Genomic DNA, 18,376 nt, shown 5'->3' with positions numbered 1-18,376 from the left:
GAGATTCGGAGGCTTACCGCAGGTCTAGTGGACAGTAACACCGGGAGCCCGTGGGTCCCTGCTGGGAGACCGCTTTTCGGGGCTTCCACAACGGCAACTTCACCCGCCCGACTTGCGGGGTTGAAGAGTACCTGGAGCGGGGCCTTACATCATCGCCCGGCGCGGCTTGGAATGGCTGTGGGACTTTGCTAGCGCACGCCGGGGGCTCCAACAACAAGACCCGGAGCGCGGCCTTGCATCACCCGACGTGGCGTAAATGGCCGCGGGACAATTACCATCGCCCGCCGGGGGCATTGACTCTGATATCGGGAGGGGAATGGGGAGTGCAGGGGAGAGATAAGTCTTTGCCTTCCATCACAGCGAGGAGGAGATGCGCTGTGATGGATGTTTGTGTAAATTGTGTTGTGTCTTGGTTCTTTCTTGTGTGTATGACTGCAGAAACAACATTTCGTTTCAACCTCAATGGGGTTCAAATGACAAATAAATTGTATTGTATTGTATAGAAACAGGCCATTCCAGCCACTTCACCCATGCAGACCATTTATTTTAATCCTGTCCTCTGGCAGCATGATCTAGAACCACTCTTGACATTAAAAACACCGCTTGGATCTCCAGTTTGATTGAAACTTGGGCATAATGCATTTTTCAAAACCCAATGACAGCCTGCTTTCCAGATGAGTAGCTAACTAGGTCACTTCGAAGGGTAGTTGACATCACATCAGAATAAGGCTGCACCAATGTAAAGGTAAGACTGGATAAGTAATGTTGGCTTCCTTCCCTACAGAATATCAGTAAACCAAAAAGATTTTACCAGTACCAAAGTTCCTAGTGCCATTTTTCTTACAAAAATAAATGCAAATGCTCAAACTGCCATGGTGACACTTGAATCTAAATCTCTAATTTACTATTCCAGTGATATAACCATTGCAAGAGAGAAAGGCTTGTTGACGTTTCGGGTTAGGAACCTTGACTCCTACTGCCCTCCGGGACTACAACCATGTTTTAACCCGGACTCACGGCCACAGCCACATATTTCCTCGGCACTTGCTTCCGCATCCATCTTGTACCTCGTGACTACCAACTCTGGTTCCAGCTCCACATTATTTTCCTCTTGAAATCACACCTTCACTGGCCAATAATTATCTTACCAGGCACCGCACTGCTTGAAGTCATTTGTAGCCAGCCTTAGTTGGTCCTGGTCTTTTCTTTCCTCCAGTTCTTCAAACCCCCCCAATCCCCTACTTTCAATCTGAAGAAGTCCCAACCCAAAAAGTCACCCATGCTTTTTCTTCTGAGATGCTACCTGATCCGTTGAGTTACTCAAGCACTTTGGTCTATATCAGGTGACTAGAAAGTCTATTTACCTGCAAAGAACAAACCTGCACATACAAACAACTTACATAATGTTATAATCAGAGATTTAATAGGAGATGGAAAAAGCAAGGGAGCACCAAAAAGGGGCAAGGATTTACAAATCATAAATGTGCTTTTTACTTGCATGAGATGATTATTTTGTCTATCTTCCTTTTCCTCCAACAACAGCTTTTCCTTCAACAACTGTGCAAAGAAGGGGATCAGGCAAAAGCATCTTCCCAACATAAAGGTATATGAAGCTTTAATGAATAAACCCTTGAAAGTACACGATAGACATGAGCTCTTAGGGTCACCAAATAACTTTAAGGATGTATGCCCCTAATGCTAAAATAGAAGCTCAATGTAAAGTCCTGAATTCTTCTTTCTTTTCCTTCATTCCTTGCTCCAAGAAAGGGTGGGAGGGGAGGGGAAGAAGTTAGCTATGCTAAAGGTTCAATATAATATAAAATACAGTGGCTTGCAAAAGTTTTCATACCATTTGAACTTTTCCACATTTTGTCACGTTACAACCACAAACGTAAATGTATTTTATTGGGATTTAAATGTGATAGACCAACACAAAGTGGTGCATAATTGTGAAGTGGAAGGAAAATGATACATGGTTTTCAATTTTTTTTACAAATAAAAAACTGAAAAATGTGGCGTGCAAAAGTATTCAGTCCCCCTGAGTCAATACTTGGTAGAACCACCTTTTGCTGCAATTACAGCTGCAAGTCTTTTGGGGTATGTCTCTACCAGCTTTGCACATCTAGAGACTGAAATTTTTGCCCATTCTTCTTTGCAAAATAGCTCAAGCTCAGTCAGATTGGATGGAGAGCGTCTGTGAACAGCAATTCTCAAGTTTTGCCAGAGATTCTCAATTGGATTTAGGTCTGGACTTTGACTGGGCCATTCTAACACATGAATATCCTTTGATCTAAACCATTCAATTGTAGCTCTGGCTGTATGTTTAGGGTCGTTGTCCTGCTGGAAGGTGAACTTCCGCCCCAGTCTCAAGTCTTTTGCAGACTCTAACAGGTTTTCTCCCAAGATTGCCCTGTATTTGGCTCCATCCATCATCCCATCAACTCTGACCAGCTTCCCTGTCCCTGCTGAAGAAAAGCATCCCCACAGCATGATGCTGCCACCACCATGTTTCACAGTGGGGATGGTGTGTTCAGGGTGTGTGCAGTGTTAGTTTTCCGCCACACATAGAATAGAATAGTTTCTTTATTGTCATTGTAACATGAACCATGTACAACGAAATTTAAAAATGTCAGCCAGTCAGTGCACCATTCAAACATTTCGAAAAGCTAACGATACATACAAGATAAAATATTAAAAGATAAACAACTAAAATAAATATCACGAAAATAGCACGCATAAACACCCAACCCTCCATCCTTCTGTCGATTTCACAGTGTACCACATTCCCTTAGTATGTCTCGCCCCTGCGTTCCTTGGCGGCTACATTTAGTGCTTTTATAGCAGTGGGGTAAAAACTGTTTTTTAGTCTGTTTGTCCTTGTCCTTGTAGATCTGTACCGTCTGCCTGATGGCAACAGTTCAAACAGGGAGTGTCCGGGGTGGGAAATGTCCTTTATGATACTCTGGGATTTTTTGATGCAGCGGGAACTGTGTAAGTCCTCCAAGGTAAGGAGAGGGCAGCCGACAATCCTCTGGGCATTGTCAATGGCCCTCTGGAGCGCTTTCCTCTGAGCCGCTGTGCAGCTGGTGTACCACACGCATACACAGTATGTTAGTATGCTCTCAATGGAGCACCGATAAAAGGACAGCAGCAGTCTCTGAGTGATGTTATTCTTCCTGAGCACCCTCAGGAAGTGCAGTCTCTGCTGGACCTTTTTCAGCAGCGCAGTGGTGTTCACGCTCCACGTCAGGTCCTCCTCAATATGGATTCCCAGGAAGCGGAAATCCGCCACCCTCTCCACACAGTCGCCTCTGATAGTCAATGGTACCATGTCCGTTTTGCATTTAGGCCAAAATCTTCAATTTTGTCTCATCTGACCAGAGCACCTTCCTCCACATGTTTGCTGTGTCCCCCACATGGCTTGTGGCAAACTGCAAACGGGACTTCTTATGGCTTTTTTTCAACAATGGCTTTCTTCTTGCCACTTTTCCATAAAGGCCCGATTTGTGCAGTGCACGACTAATAGTTGTCCTGTGGACAGATTCGCCCACATGAGCTGTGGATCTCTGCAGCTCCTCCAGAGTTACCATGGGCCTCTTGGCTACTTCTCTGATCAATGCTCTCCTTGCCCGGCTTGTCAGTTTAGGTGGATGGCCATGTCTTGGTAGGTTTGCAGTTGTGCCATACTTTTTCCATTTTCGGATGATGGATTGAACAGTGCTCCGTGAGATGTTCAAAGCTTGGGATTTTTTTTAATAACCTAACCCTGCTTTAAAGTTCTTCACAACTTTATCCCTGACCTGTCTGGTGTGTTCCTTGGGCTTCATGATGCTGTTTGTTCACTAATGTTCTCTAACAAACCTCTGAGGCCGTCACAGAACTGCAGTATTTATACTGAGATTGGATTACACACAAGTGGACTCTATTTACTAATTAGGTGACTTCTGAAGGCAATTGGTTGCACTGGATTTTATTTATGGGTATCTAAATACCTTTGCACGCCACACTTTTCAGTTTTTTATTTGTAAAAAAATTTGAAAACCATGTATAATTTTCCTTCCACTTCACAATTATGCGCCACTTTGTGTTGGTCTATCACATAAAATCTTATAATATCTTCTAGAAACGTATAAAATTCTTAAGGGGTTGGACAGGCTAGATGCAGGAAGATTGTTCCAGATGTTGGGTAAGTCCAGAACAAGCGGTCATAGTTTAAGGATAAGGGGGAAATCCTTTAGGACTGAGATGAGAAAAACTTTTTTCACACAGAGAATGGTGAATCTCTGGAATTCTCTGCCACAGAAGGTAGTTGAGGTCAGTTCATTGGCTATATTTAAGAGGGAGTTAGATGTGGCCCTTGTGGCTAAAGGGATCCGGGGGTATGGAGAGAAGGCAGGTACAGGATACTGAGTTGGATGATCAGCCATGATCATATTGAATGGCGGTGCAGGCTAGAAGGGCCGAATGGCCTACTCCTACACCTAATTTCTATGTTTCTGTTTCCCTCTCCTCACCCCTCTCACTCTCCCACCCATCCCTCTCTCCCCCCGCCACTCCCCTTCCCTCTCTCCCCCCCCCCCCTCTTTTTCCCTCTTCCACCAGTCCCTCTACCCCTCCCTCCCCACTCTCCCCCCTTACCCCCACCCCTCTCCCTCCCTCACCCCTCTTTCTTCCCCTCCCTGTCACACCCCTTCCCCTACCCCTCTGTCCCTCTTCCACCACTCCCCGTCCCTCTTCCACCACTCCAGCCACCCCTCCCTCCCTCCCCACTCTTCCACTTCTCTTCCCCTTCTCTCTTCCTCTCCCCCTCTCCCCCTCCCCTTCCCTCTACTACCCCACCCCTTCCCTCTCCTCCCACCCCCCTTCCTCTCCCCCCGGCCCCTCCCCTCTGTCCCTCTTCCACCACTCCCCCTACCCCTCCCTCTTCCACTTCTCCCCTCCCCTTACCCCACCCCTCTCCCTCCTCCACCCTCGTCTCCCCCTCCCTTCCCTCTCTCTCCCCCCACCCCTTCCCCTCTGTCCCTCTTGCACCACTCCCCCTCCCTCTTCCACCACTCCTGCTACCCCTCTCCCCCTCCCTCCCCCTCACTCTTCCACTTCTCTCCCCCCCCCCCCCCCCCCACCTTTCCTCTCCCCCCTCCCCCCTCCCATCCCACTCTCCCCCTCCCTCCACCACTCTTCCCCCTCTCCCTCCTCATTTCCTTACCCTTCAGTCTCTGTCTTTAAGAAGGAAATACAGATGCTGGAAAATCGAAGATAGACATAAAAAAAAACTGGATAAACTCAGCGGGTGCGGCAGCATCTATGGAGCGAATTGATTGGTCAACGTTTTTGGCCAAAACCCGGAAGAAGGGTTTCGGCCAAAAACGTTGCCCTTTTCCTTCGGTCCATAGATGCTGCTGCACCCGCTGAGTTTATCCAACTTTTTTGTTGTTGTACAAGCCTCTCTCCCTCTCTGCCCTTCTCTACACTCATGCACGCCCGCACGCCAACCAACCCCCCCCCTTCACCTCTCTCCCCCATCCTCTCCTCCCCCATCCTCTCCTCCCCCCTCTTCTCCCCCTCCACCCTCGTCCTCCCCCCCTTCCTCACACAATATTTTTTGTGGGGGCGGGTCCACAGTGTGTGTGACTGTTTGTGGAGGCGGCCACGCGCTCTCCATTCAAGAAGACGCTCATCTGTTTGTGTTTAGTATGTGACCAAAGATCTTATAGCGGAGCTCTCCACTACAAGATCTTTGTGTGTGACGACACACGCTCCCCCCCCTAACTTAGTCTACAGTAGAGATTATCCATTATCTGATTGAGTTTCACAATAATTGCCAGATTCCTAGTATTCTTTGTTACTAATTTTGGTTTTATCTCCATGTCTATTTCCTGTCTCTCACCTTGTCACTACTCAGTGCTTCCACACCTCGAAATAAAATTTCCTTATATAGAATCACAAATTTCCTGGAATTTGATCGTATTTCCTGAAATTTTCAAAAATGCTTCCTGCGTGCTATTTGCTGTTGGGTTTTTTTTCCGCGAGCACACGTTAACAACAAAGAAGAACAAGCAAAACAGATCTATGTAAAACAGATCACCGTAACTGCCTGCTTCTGTTACTCACTTGTACAGTTTAATGCAAGGCAGCTTTCCTTGCCTCCAACAGCGTTCGTTTTCTTTTTGTCAACCTGCTCTCATGTGTCTCAGTCTTTGCTCTCTCTTCCTCCCTCCCCTCTTCATCCCTCCCTCCCCTCTCCCTCCTTCCCTCCCTCTCTCCTGCCCTCCTCCTTTCCCTCCCACCATCTCTCTCCCTTCCTTTTTTCTCCCTCTTTCTCTTATTCCCTTCCTCCCTCTCCCTCGAGCCCACCCACTGTAAAATCAAGGCCAATCCCAATATAACTGCAATCCCACCACCCAATGGTAACTTTTCACCACTAGGCTTATTCAGAATTCTACCACTGCCTGAAAAATAATCAACGGCTCAACTTCCACTGAGAAAAAGAATTCCAAAGACTCACTGATATACGAGAATTTTCCCAAACAGTTTGTGACCCAAAGCGCTGTGGCCATAGGGCTATGTTTAAAGCCCATAGCGCTGCAGCCGGTAGCACTTGATTTAGAACCCATAGTGCTGCAGCCGACAGCTCTTTGTTTAAATTCCCATGCGTTAAATTGATAGCGCTCCGTTTAAACCTTTGAGCGCTAAACCGGCAGTGCTGTGTGTTTTACCTTTACACCCCTTCACGGGCCGGATGCGGAAATTTCCCGAAATTATTCAATTACCCTAAAATTACCCGAAGACAACCAGAATTTCCCTAATTTTGGGTAATTTCCTTCAAAGTGGAAACACTGTCACTACTGCCACACCCCTACTCAAATCCAACCACATACTGCATTGGCATCTACTCTTCCTCATAATACCGAATACATTTGCATATTGGCACATGCTCTGCAAAGGTGAGGACTTTGAAAGGAACCAGCATATTTTTCAGCCCACTTTTACCTCAAAACAGTGTACAAGGATAGTCTATTGAAAACACATGAAGCAACATTTTAAATATATTTTTGTGATGAGAAGTTCATAAATAATCAAATTCATTGCCGGTTCATCAATTTAGTTTTGCCATGGAACAACATTTTCAGTTCTTTCAGTTATTTTTTTTTCCTAGTCTTAAAGTCTTTCTCAGAAAGTCGTGTTGTTAAAGATAATTTTTAGTCTTGGTGATTGTGGCAATAACTTCAGATTTCCATACTATGCCTATGTGGAATCCACAAGGGAATATGAATTTCAATGAGTAATGATGGCAAACAACAAGTTTTGTATTTTCTTCATCTGGCCCATACTAGTCCAAACACTTGGAATGGAGAACATAGCTCATCAAGCTTAGGCAAGCTTTTTTTGAAAAGTTATACTGTTAGCCTCACTACCCTGTTCCTTCTCCATGGTACTGCAAAATTTCCTTATCAGATATATGTTTACACTTTTAAATTTACTTCCACCATACTTTTAAACAAGGTACTGTAAATCGTAAAAAACTGGCTGCATTAAAAATCTCAACTATCTTTATTTTATTTGTCAATTGTCTTAAATTACTGATTACCATCTTTCCAGTGTTAAATACTATAGTGTATGCTCTGTTACACTGTTACTATAGTGTATGCTCCTCTTGAACATCAAAAAAACAAAGGAGCTGATCATGGACTTTAGGAGGGCACATCATCCGAGGACGTACACTCCATTGAGGATAAATGGGGATCCTGTGGATAGGGTGAACTGTTTTAAATATCTGGGAGTCCACATCTCTGAGGATATGACATGGGCATCACACGCCTCAGCACTCGTGAGTAAGGCAAGGCAGTGCCTTTACCACCTCAGGCAATTGAGGAAATTCAGAGTGTCTCCGAGGATCCTCCAGTGCTTCTACGCAGCGGCGGTGGAAAGCATCTTGTCCGGGAACATTACCATCTGGTTTGGGAATTGCTCTGCCAAGGACAAGAAAGCTCTGCAGAGAGTAGTGCGTTCGGCTGAACACACTATGGGAACTTCACTCAACCCCCTGCAGGAACTATACAACAGGAGGTGCAACTCCAGAGCAAATAAAATCATGGGAGACCCCTCCCACCCCTGCAACGGACTGTTCCAGCTGCTACGGTCAGGCAAACGCCTCCGTTGCCATGCGGTGAGAACGGAGAGGTTGAGAAGGAGTTTCTTCCCAGAGGCAATTTGGACTGTAAACGCCTATCTCACCAGGGACTAACTCTACTGAACGTTTTTCCTTACATAATAAATAATGGAAAAGAATATGTGTGTTATGATTGTGTTTATAATTTGTTTGGTTGTTTTGTTGTTTGTCTTTTGCACAAAAGTCCGCGAGCATTGCCACTTTCATTTCACTGCACATCTCGTATGTGTATGTGACAAATAAACTTGACGACTTGACTCTATCTGGAGAACAATAGGCATGCTCTTCTTTCTAATACAAGGAACTGCATCTGACACTTACAACTATTCATAGAATGGATTTTTTTTAAACATGGTTTTAATACATTCCCCAGACACATTAGATTCATTGTAGTTAGGGACCTCTTTGTTTGAAATTACAATGGCTGAACTCATGGTTCAGAACAAGAACTCTATTTAGGCAGCATGGAAAGATTTTGATTACCTCAAGTGCAAGTAAATATAGTCAAATCATACACAATGAGACTCCAACGGCAATTGCTGTAATTTAGCAAAGAACAACCGATTGAGGATTTGCAACAATAACAAATATTTTAATGTGTGTAATTTTAGTGCATGACATTTAAAATCTAATATTAATCATCAAGGTGAGAGGTCCGAAATGCAGCAGTTATCAAAGATCAACACAAAATTACACTTATTAGAAACAATGGGACCAGAGATGTCTAAGTCCTCAACTCAAGATGAATAATAATTGCTTCCCTTTGGATCTGTCAATAATTTATTTCTCCCTTGTCCCAAAGTCTTTCCCAGAAAGTCGTATTGTTAAAGATAATCTTTAGTGATTGTGGTAATAACTACGGTAGTTATGGCAATAACAACTGTGCTACATAATAGAAAGATGATAGGCAGCATTGTGACGCAGCATATAGATTAGGCTGCACTTCTGATGGGGTTTGTGTGACGTTTGCCATCATGTGAAAAACAAGCATGGGTTACTTGGCGTTCGCCAGTTTCCTCCCGCATCCAAAAATGTGCAGTTTGATAGAATTGACCAATGTAAGTTGTCCCTAATGTATTGGCGAGTGGTGGAATCACAAAAGTGTGATGTGAGGAGCTGATAGGAATGTAGAAAGAACATGTTAATGGGAATACCAATGCTTTGAGAGCCTGCATAGTCTCAAATGCCCTCTTTTTATGTTATGACAAATAGGAAAATTACAGGATAAGTACTCATAATAGCAAGGGCGGCAGCGGTGGAGTTGCTTCCTTACGGCGCCAGGGACCCGGGTTCAATCCTGACCACAGGTGCTTATCTGTACGGAATTTGTACGCTCTCCACGTGACCTGCGTGGGTTTTCTTTGGGGGTATGGTTTCCTCACAAACTCCAAAGGCGTACAGGTTTGTACGTTAATTGGCTTAGGATAAATTGGAAATTGTCCCCAGTGTGTGTACGATAGTGTTAGTGTGTGGGGATCGCAGTTTCTGTGCTGTATCTCTGAACTAAGCTAAGCATAGAAATAGTGCTTTCTGCCAAACATGCCCATGCCCATCAAGATGTCCATTTACGCGAGTCCACCAGCCCGCGTTTGGCCTATATCCCTCGAAATCTTTCTATCCATGTAACTGTCCAAATGTCTTTTAAATGTTGTTATGGTACCTGCCTAAACTACCTCCTCTGTCAGTTCGTTCCATATACATGTCACCCTCTGTGCGAAAATGCTGCCATTCAAGTTCCTATGGAATCCTCCCCCCCCCCCCCCCCACATCTTAAACCTACGTCTTCTGGTTCATTATACCCTTCTTCTCGGTAAAAGACTGTCTATTCACCCTATGTATTTTCCTCATGATTGTATATACCCTCGATAAGATCACCCTTCAGACTCCTGTGCTCCAAGGAATAAATTCCTAGCCTGCCAAACCTCTTCCTATAGCTCAGGACCTGAAGTCCTGGCAACATCATCGTACATCTTCTCTGCACCCTTTCCAGCTTAACAATATCCTTCCTATAGCAGGGTGATCAAAACTGAACACAATAATCACAAAGGGCCTCGATCTAAAGTAGTCACCTATTCCTTTTCTCTGGAGATGCTACCTGACCCCATGACCTATCCAGCATTTTGTGTCTATCTTCGGTGTAAACCAGCATCTGCAGTTCCTTCCTACACAATAATCCAAATGCGGCCTCACCAATGTCTTGTACAACTAACATAACATCAAAGCACCTCACCTATTGCATAGAAAACAAGTTCAAATTCCCTCCACAGCAGTCTGAGAATATGAATTGAAGTTAAATGTATGGATATTAAAATGAATGTTAACTTAAAAATGACCAGGAAGTTCACAAAATTCATTAATCCACAAATTTTCCTTCAGAAAGGAAAACTTTCCATTTTTACCTTTTCAAGTTTACACGTGTCTCCATCCCCTCAGTGTTGATGATTCTTCATTGCCCACGGAAGTACCTAAATTTTCATTCAGCGTTTTAGTTTTAGAGATACAGCGTAGAAATAGGCCCTTCACCCCACCAAGTCTGCACGACCAGCGATCCACATACACTAGTTCTGTCTTCACACAAGGGACAATTCCAGAAGCCAATTAACCTACAAACCTGCACATCATTGGAATGTGGGAGGAAACCGGAGCATCCAGTGGAAACCCACGCGGTCACAGGGGGAACATACAAACTCCGTGCAGACTGCAACCGTAGTCGGGATCGAACCCAGGTATCTGGCGCTGTATTGCAGCAACTATACTGTGCCGCAAACACATTTTCTCCACCACGAGATCCATGGTGGATGGGCAGTAGATGCCAGACTTGTCATCACTGCACAGTTTTGGAATTCTTTATTAAAAATTCAGATATTTAGCCCACAGAAGACCAAAGAAAATGAAATAAGCAAAGAAAAAACGGCACATTGATCTCTAAATGTTTTAGTAGATTCACGGGCTCAGCAGCACTTCTATAGGGTGATTTCACGAAAGGTCACTGGAGCGTGGATCCGCACCCACGTGACCGAAAATTTGAAGTAGAGGACATGCTACACTTCCGGTACATGTTAGTGAATGGGAAAACACGCACTTTCACACCCGTTAAAAACATCGAAAACGGCCAGTTTTTGAGCTGCAATTTATTGTGCCAGTCGGGGTGACCGTGAGGCACAGCTACCTAAATTTACAGCCCAAAAAAAAGATAGAAACTAAGGTAAATTCAAGAGGGAGCTGAAGGTGCTTTCTTTATCATCGAATACATTCCATGCTGCAGGCTTGTCTGTTATTAGATGATAAATAAATAAATAAATAAATAAGTAGTTTGGGTGAATGTGCAGGCTTTAAACAAGAAACTGAGAAATATTATAAAATATCCTAATTTTGTCCAACTGACAGCTGACAATTATCCCATTCCTTAGCTTGCATCTGAGTAAAATGTATTTCAAAATGCATTGATAGTTTACCATTATTTAAATGGTAAATGGAGCTTCAGAAGCGTTTTCATTTTGCATGTTAAAACCCACCTGAGAACCATGGGCGATTTTGCAATTTTACTGACGGATTTTTCACTTTTAAAACTTTTCATATAACAAATGAATAAAGATACAAAGTCAATAATGCCTTACTTTTGATGAAATGCAGCGAGCAAACGCGATAATTCCCGATATTTTCTATCTTTATATCTCCACGGCAAATGTCCGCTGACCACTTCCGCTGTTTTTGCACCTTCAGCTCCCCCTTGAATTTACCTTGGATTTTATCTTTCTTCTGGACTGTAAAGTTAGGTAGCTGTGCCTCACGGTCACCCCAACTGGCACAGTAATTTACAGCTCAAAAACTGGCCATTTTCGCGGTTTTTAACGGGTATGAAAGTGCGTGTTTTCAGCTTCACTAACATGTACCGCAAGTGACGAGTGTACTCCAGTTAAATTTTGCGGTCACGTGGGTGAGGATCTACGCGCCAGTGACCTTTCGTGAAATCACCCTATAAAGGGATCTTAAGAAGCCCTTTTTAATGTAAAAATAAACAGCCTACCTTCTGTTTTCCCAGTATGAGATCTGACCCGTTGCCGGTGGTCGGGGGCTTAGAGGTTAATTTTTACACTACTATAACAATTTGATAAAGCCCTTAAAAGTAATAATAGCTAAAGCGACGGAATCTTCCAGCGATTTTTCGTTAATAATTCGCTGAACATCCTCGATTTGAACAGCCTAGGGGAAATGGCGTTTTAAACCCGCCCCCCCTCTAATCGGCGCCAAAATTGCGCACACGGGCTGGGACAGATTTTCAGCGACGCTTCAGGTAGGCTTTGCAACATACCTACTGTAGGGATTTGTCTGACCCCTGACTTACCTGAGCACTTTGTGTCCTATTGTGCATTAACCAGCATTTGTAGTTCTTTCTTTCTCTGTTTTTATTTTAATTTGCTGGATTCTGGGACTTTCTGTGATAAAGGGATTTTAACATAGAAATACAGAATTTTAAGATTGCAGTTATCTTATGTAATTTACAGCTCAAAAACTGGCCATTTTCGCGGTTTTTAACGGGTGTGAAAGTGCGTGTTTTCAGCTTCACTAACATGTACTGGAAGTGACGAGTGTACTCCAGTTAAATTTTGCGGTCACGTGGGTGAGGATCTACGCTCCAGTGACCTTTCGTGAAATCACCCTATACAAAGTTTAAAGTTGCGGGAAGCTAATTTTGGGCCCATTATATCCCGCAGTATTTTTCTGGGCATTTGAGGGCACAAATCCACCGCAATGTGAACGTTCTAAACCAGCGCGTTCACAGGAACCCACTAGACATGTTAATTCGGTGGATGTTAATTTGTGTTTATTGTGTGTTGTTGTTATTACATGTATGGCTGCAGGCAACAACATTTCGTTCAGATCGAAAGGTCTGAATGACAAATAAAGGTTTCATAGAAACATAGAAAATAGGTGCAGGAGTAGGTCATTTGGCCCTTCGAATAGTGTAATTTGGACAGCCTTCAAGAATAGCTTTCATCATTAATGTGCCAATGGATTCCTTAATCAATAGCCACTTTTTTTGGCAACCACACCTCTGCAATGTACCTGAAAATTCTATACCCTTGAATGTTGAGATGTCACCAGCCCTGTCACTTCTCTATGACAACAAGAACACATTCTCATGACATTGCACACATTCGAGTCATAGACATAGAAACATAGAAAATAGGGGCAGGAGTAGGCCATTCGGCCCTTAACGCCTGCACCGCCATTCAATATGATCATGGCTGATCATCCAACTAAGTATCCTGTACCTGCCTTCTCTCCATACCCCCTGATCCCTTTAGCCACAAGGGCCACATCTAACTCCCTCTTAAATACAGTCAATGAACTGGCCACAACTACCTTTTGCGGGAGAGAATTCCAGAGATTCACCACTCTCTGTGTGAAAAAGGTTTTCCTCATCTCGGTCCTAAAAGATTTCCCCCTTATCCTTAAACTGTGACCCCTTGTTCTGGACTTCCCCAATATCGGGAACAATCTTCCTGCATCTAGCCTGTCCAACCCCTTAAGAATTTTGTAAGTTTCTATAAGATCCCCCCTCAATCTTCTAAATTCTAGCGAGTACAAACCGAGTCTATCCAGTCTTTCTTCATATGAAAGTCCTGACATCCCAGGAATCAGTCTGGTGAACCTTCTCTGTACTCCCTCTATGGCAAGAATGTCTTTCCTCAGATTAGGAGACCAAAACTGTACACAATACTCCAAGTGTGGTCTCACCACGACCCTGTACAACTGCAGTAGAACCTCCCTGCTCCTATACTCAAATCCTTTCAATTCACTAGAAAGCCGATTTAAATTGACTTTAATTTACAGCAATTGAACACTAAATTCCTTCCATTTGGCCTATAAATTAATGTAAATGAGATTTAAAAATCATGTTTTATTGTGAATTATTTGTGAATATTATTTGGACACTTAGGCTATTTAAAAATGTTAATCATTTATTAAGAAATAGATAGATGTTTAGATCTAGTAATTGAAGTTTGAAATTAGCTACAATTGGGTAACTAACTAATCATATGCTTTAATTTCAGGTCATCCAAGTAAGATTGTTTTATATTTGTTTCAGAATGCTTCAATCTATGATAACTGAATATTTCATTAAGTTCTCTTAATTTTTAAGAAAGCTATGGGCTTTTGACTGTCCACGATCACAGCTTTTTTGCTATGTCCATAGAAAATCAATAGGGAACAAGATGCTAATTTCCGTGTATGAAAATGGCCATAACTTTTTAAATACTTAAGATATGAAAGTGAATTAGGTGTCAAATTAAACTTCTTTTTATGCTTTATCTGATGGGATAAATTGCAGACTTGATTTTTAAAATCTCAAAATGTTTTAACATTGCTACCTACAGACGACCATGGATAGTCGATACGCAACTTTTTGGGTCAGAAATAAGAAAGGAAGGAAGGTAGGTGTAGGTGTGCCTCAACTACCTCCAGCAGCCCGTTTCATATATCTACCACCTTTTGTGTAATAAAAAGGTGCCCCTCAGGTTATTAGTAAATCCCCCCCCCCTCCTTCACCTAAAACCCATGTCCTCTGGTTTTGGATATCCCTACTTTGGGTAAAAGATCCATCCATCTATGACAGAAGGAGAGAAACCATGTTTACTAAAGAAAGAGGACATAACTGATGTCCTCTTTCTCCCTCCAGTTGGAACAAGGACGAAGGGTGGGGGGACGGGAAGAAGAAAGGAAGAGACGGAGACAGTGGGCTGAGGGAGAGCTGGGGAGGGGAGGCGAAAGCAGGGATTACCTGAAATTGAAGAAGTCAATGTTCATAACGCTGGGGTATAAACTGCCCAAGCGAAATACGAGGTGCTGCTCCTCCAATATGCAGTGAGCCTCACTCTGGCCATGGAGGAGGCCCAGGACAGAAAGGTCGGATTCAGAATGGGAAGGGGAGTTGAAGTGTTGAGCCACTGCGAGATCAGGTTGGTTATTGTTCACCCGACGCCGATGATCCAGCTTCACAGCAGAGGGCCTGAGAACATCGAGTTGGCTGAGGAGGCCACATATAGACCCCGACCTTGGGTGGACTATGAGGGGGAGAACTGGATATCTTTAGTGCCTTCCCTCACAGTGAATTCTGCTGTGGGGGGACGTTTCATGTTGATTTCTATAGTGTACTGTTCTGTGTCTTTTTTCTTTTTTCTCTTTTTTGTTTTTATGGATTTATTGACATTTGATCTGTTCAATTAATTTAATCAATCTCTGTAAAGCACTTTGGTTCAAATACTGGTTTTGTTGAAAAGTGCTATATAAATAAAAATTATTATTATTATTATTATTGCGAACTGAGGTTAATCATACGCTGAATAATCCAACCACATTTTTTGTTTGGAAATGGAAGGAAATAATAGACATTGTATTCATTGCAGGTACACAAAAAAGCTGGAGAAACTCAGCGGGTGCAGCAGCATCTATGGAGCGAAGGAAATAGGCAATGTTTCGGGCCGAAACCCTTCAATGTGTAAAAAGAGTTGAGATAATGTATTATAATTTTGCTGTATGTCATTGTGGTATATATCATGTCTTGATTGGTGAATATGTTTAGTTTGTGACTTTATTTGAAGCAGAAATAATATGTGAATGCTTCATTGAACATAATTCCGACTGGTAACTATGCACTTCGTCCGAGCACATTATCGCACGCGTCATGAAAGCCGTCTTAAATGACCACCTAAACTGGCATTTGGCAACTTAAAAAGCTGCTCGGCTGACAACAGAGAAAAGGTTGCTCGGCTGACAACAGAGAAAAAAAATTAAGCGAGCCCTGCAAGGTGTATAATATTTTTGACACTGTCACAGACCTTTCTTACATATACCTTCACAACTATAGTTTCTAAACAACCCTTCAGTAATTTTCCTTACTCTCCCTTTCAGAATAATAGTGTTTTAAGCCAATAACTGGACACTAGCACTGGCAATAAATAAATAAATAAATAAATAAATAAATAACGCAGCTTTCCAGACCCTTATCTCATTGGCTACGCTCGGCTGCAAAACGGTGTCAATCTGGTGGACCATCTTCCTCTAGTCGTGGGGGTCGGGGATTGGGAGGGGCCTCACAAGTGGAACAGTTTAGGGTCTCTCTTCATCTAAATCCAGCCCTGTGTAGCTATGAATTCTCCTAATGGGGTAGAAAACCAGAGCCAGCCAATAACTCCATAATGGCCCGAATAAAGACTAGACCAAGAGCTCGTATGGTTGCCACACAGTGATTGCACGGGAGCTTCAATGAAAGGAACAACAATCCAACGTGATAACCATTTGTCTGAAGAAGGGTCTCGACCCAAAACGTCACCCATTCCTTCTCTCCAGAGATGCTGCCCGTCCCGCTGAGTTACTCTAGCATTTTGTGTCAAACTTTGGTTTAAACCAGCATCTGCAGTTCCTTCCTAACCATTTTGAGTCACTTCACGTTGATTATACAAACGCAAGGTAGTGAGAGCATGTGCGCATGCGAGGTTTCAGCGAAGCAAGATCGGAGTCTAAAATAAAATACATGCCTGGATTTCGAAATACATACTTGATCAAAGGGAGGAAAGGGAAGTGAGCAAACAGATGGCAACCGAGGAGAGAACACTGACCCCTTCTCAAAAGCACCACAAAATGGCATCGGTAGCTAAAATGTCTGATATCTCCCAGAATATATACGTTTAACGTCCTGGATGTGCAGGTTGCACTATAGGCACTGCAGAAAGCGGCAGTGGGCAAACTGACAGAATGGGATTTCAGTAGGTAGGAAGGAACCCCTGGCTGCCAACCATAATTTGGTATGTTAAAAGGAAATTAAGGGCACGCAGGTCTTATTCGACCCTCACCAACCAAAATCCTATTGACTGCACCGCCAATATATAAAAGCATATGTACAATCCCTTTCTCCAATATTGCTTAACCCCTCGCAGTGACACATTGATATCAACGAATCCCGTGCAAAAACATAAATAATCAAATATCCGCCGCAGCTGTGAGAGCAGCGTGGAGTCTATACCTCATGCGCCCCTGGATCAGTGAAGTTGGCCATGATCTTCAGTCAGTCAGTCAGCAGCAAGCTTACGGAAACTTTCTCTCCGACGGTTCACAGTGCAGAGACCTGCGTTTTCCTGGGACGCCTTCTTCCCGCTGGATGGTTTCGGTAGCTGTGTTGCTCGAAAAGGAAAGGGGAGCCAGTGTTATTAGTCGCCGACTCGTCAGACTCCTCCCCCTTCTTCAACAGCGCTGGATAAGTCCCAGCACCTGACCCCCAGGTACAATGCTAATCCGTACATGTCTTCGAGATACCCTTAAATATAGCATCATATATAGAACAGACACAATTCAATTTCCGTATGGAAACGGTATTGTAGGGGTTACGTGGTTGCCAAGAAAGCTGGACAAATAATGTTAAAATTAATTCAAATCCCACATTTTTAAATACATTCAGTCATTAAGAAAATTAGCAGCAACACGACGACATGATAACATGATAGGTTCATTTATTTTTTTGTATAAAATGTAACTGGTCCGTTCACATGTATTTTTAGTTCTCTTAACTTGCAATCCTTTATGATTTCAGTCCCCTTTGGACCTAGCCCATGAGTTGTTCTAGATCCTCAACACATTCTGAACCAACGGTCCCTTCCTCCCCTTCTCCATTAGGTCTGACTTTGTAAAGGTCTGAGGTGTATTACCTATTTCAGAAATAAACTTTTTGCATTATAAAATTTATATAAAAGAACACAGATCTTTACATTCTGCACTGCTGGCTGTATTCATGATAGTGTTAGCACCTCTTTATTGTGTTCATAGAATCAATTGTGGCTTCCAAACATCTTATGTTTGAGGGGCTTCCACATTGGACTCGGCACCAATATCCAGTAGGGAAAGGACCCATAACTGTGGTCCTTCCTCACAGAGACTTTGCATTGTCTGCACCAACCTCCAGCCCATATTCCTGCAGTCTGGAATGTACCAGTCAGCAGCAATCCCTTTTTTCTAAATGGGGAGAGAATTCAGAAAACAGAGGTGCAAGGGAACTTGGGAATGTTGGGGCAGGATTCTCAAAAGGTTAATTTGCATGTCGAATCGGTAGTAAGGAAGGATAGCATTTATTTCAAGAAGACGAGAATACAAAAACAGGGATGTGATGCTAAGGCTTTATACGGCGCTGGTCAAACCCCATTTGGAGTA

General features: G+C 43.3%; 1 protein-coding gene across 2 annotated transcripts in view; it reads right to left on the bottom strand.

Moving 5' to 3' along the window:
- Positions 1-17,631, bottom strand: part of LOC129695567 (tetratricopeptide repeat protein 39B) — a 123,605-nt gene extending 105,974 nt beyond the window's left edge. Inside the window, exons 1-2 of one of the 2 annotated variants that reach the window (XM_055632646.1) lie at positions 17,199-17,631; positions 10,570-10,635 (exon numbers count right to left, since the gene is read on the bottom strand). Coding sequence is in view for 1 of the 2 variants with exons in the window: in XM_055632645.1 (XP_055488620.1) it covers positions 17,199-17,231 (33 nt within the window). In the remaining variant the exon portion in view is untranslated. The remainder of the gene's footprint in view (positions 1-10,569; positions 10,636-17,198) is intronic. The other variant, XM_055632645.1, reaches the window with a different exon arrangement.
- Positions 17,632-18,376: the final 745 nt, after the last annotated feature.

Source organism: Leucoraja erinacea, chromosome 3, assembly GCF_028641065.1.
Source record: "Leucoraja erinacea ecotype New England chromosome 3, Leri_hhj_1, whole genome shotgun sequence".
NCBI lineage: Eukaryota > Metazoa > Chordata > Chondrichthyes > Rajiformes > Rajidae > Leucoraja > Leucoraja erinaceus.
Note: the sequence above shows the minus strand (reverse complement) of the source record. Positions and strands in the feature narration are given on the sequence as shown.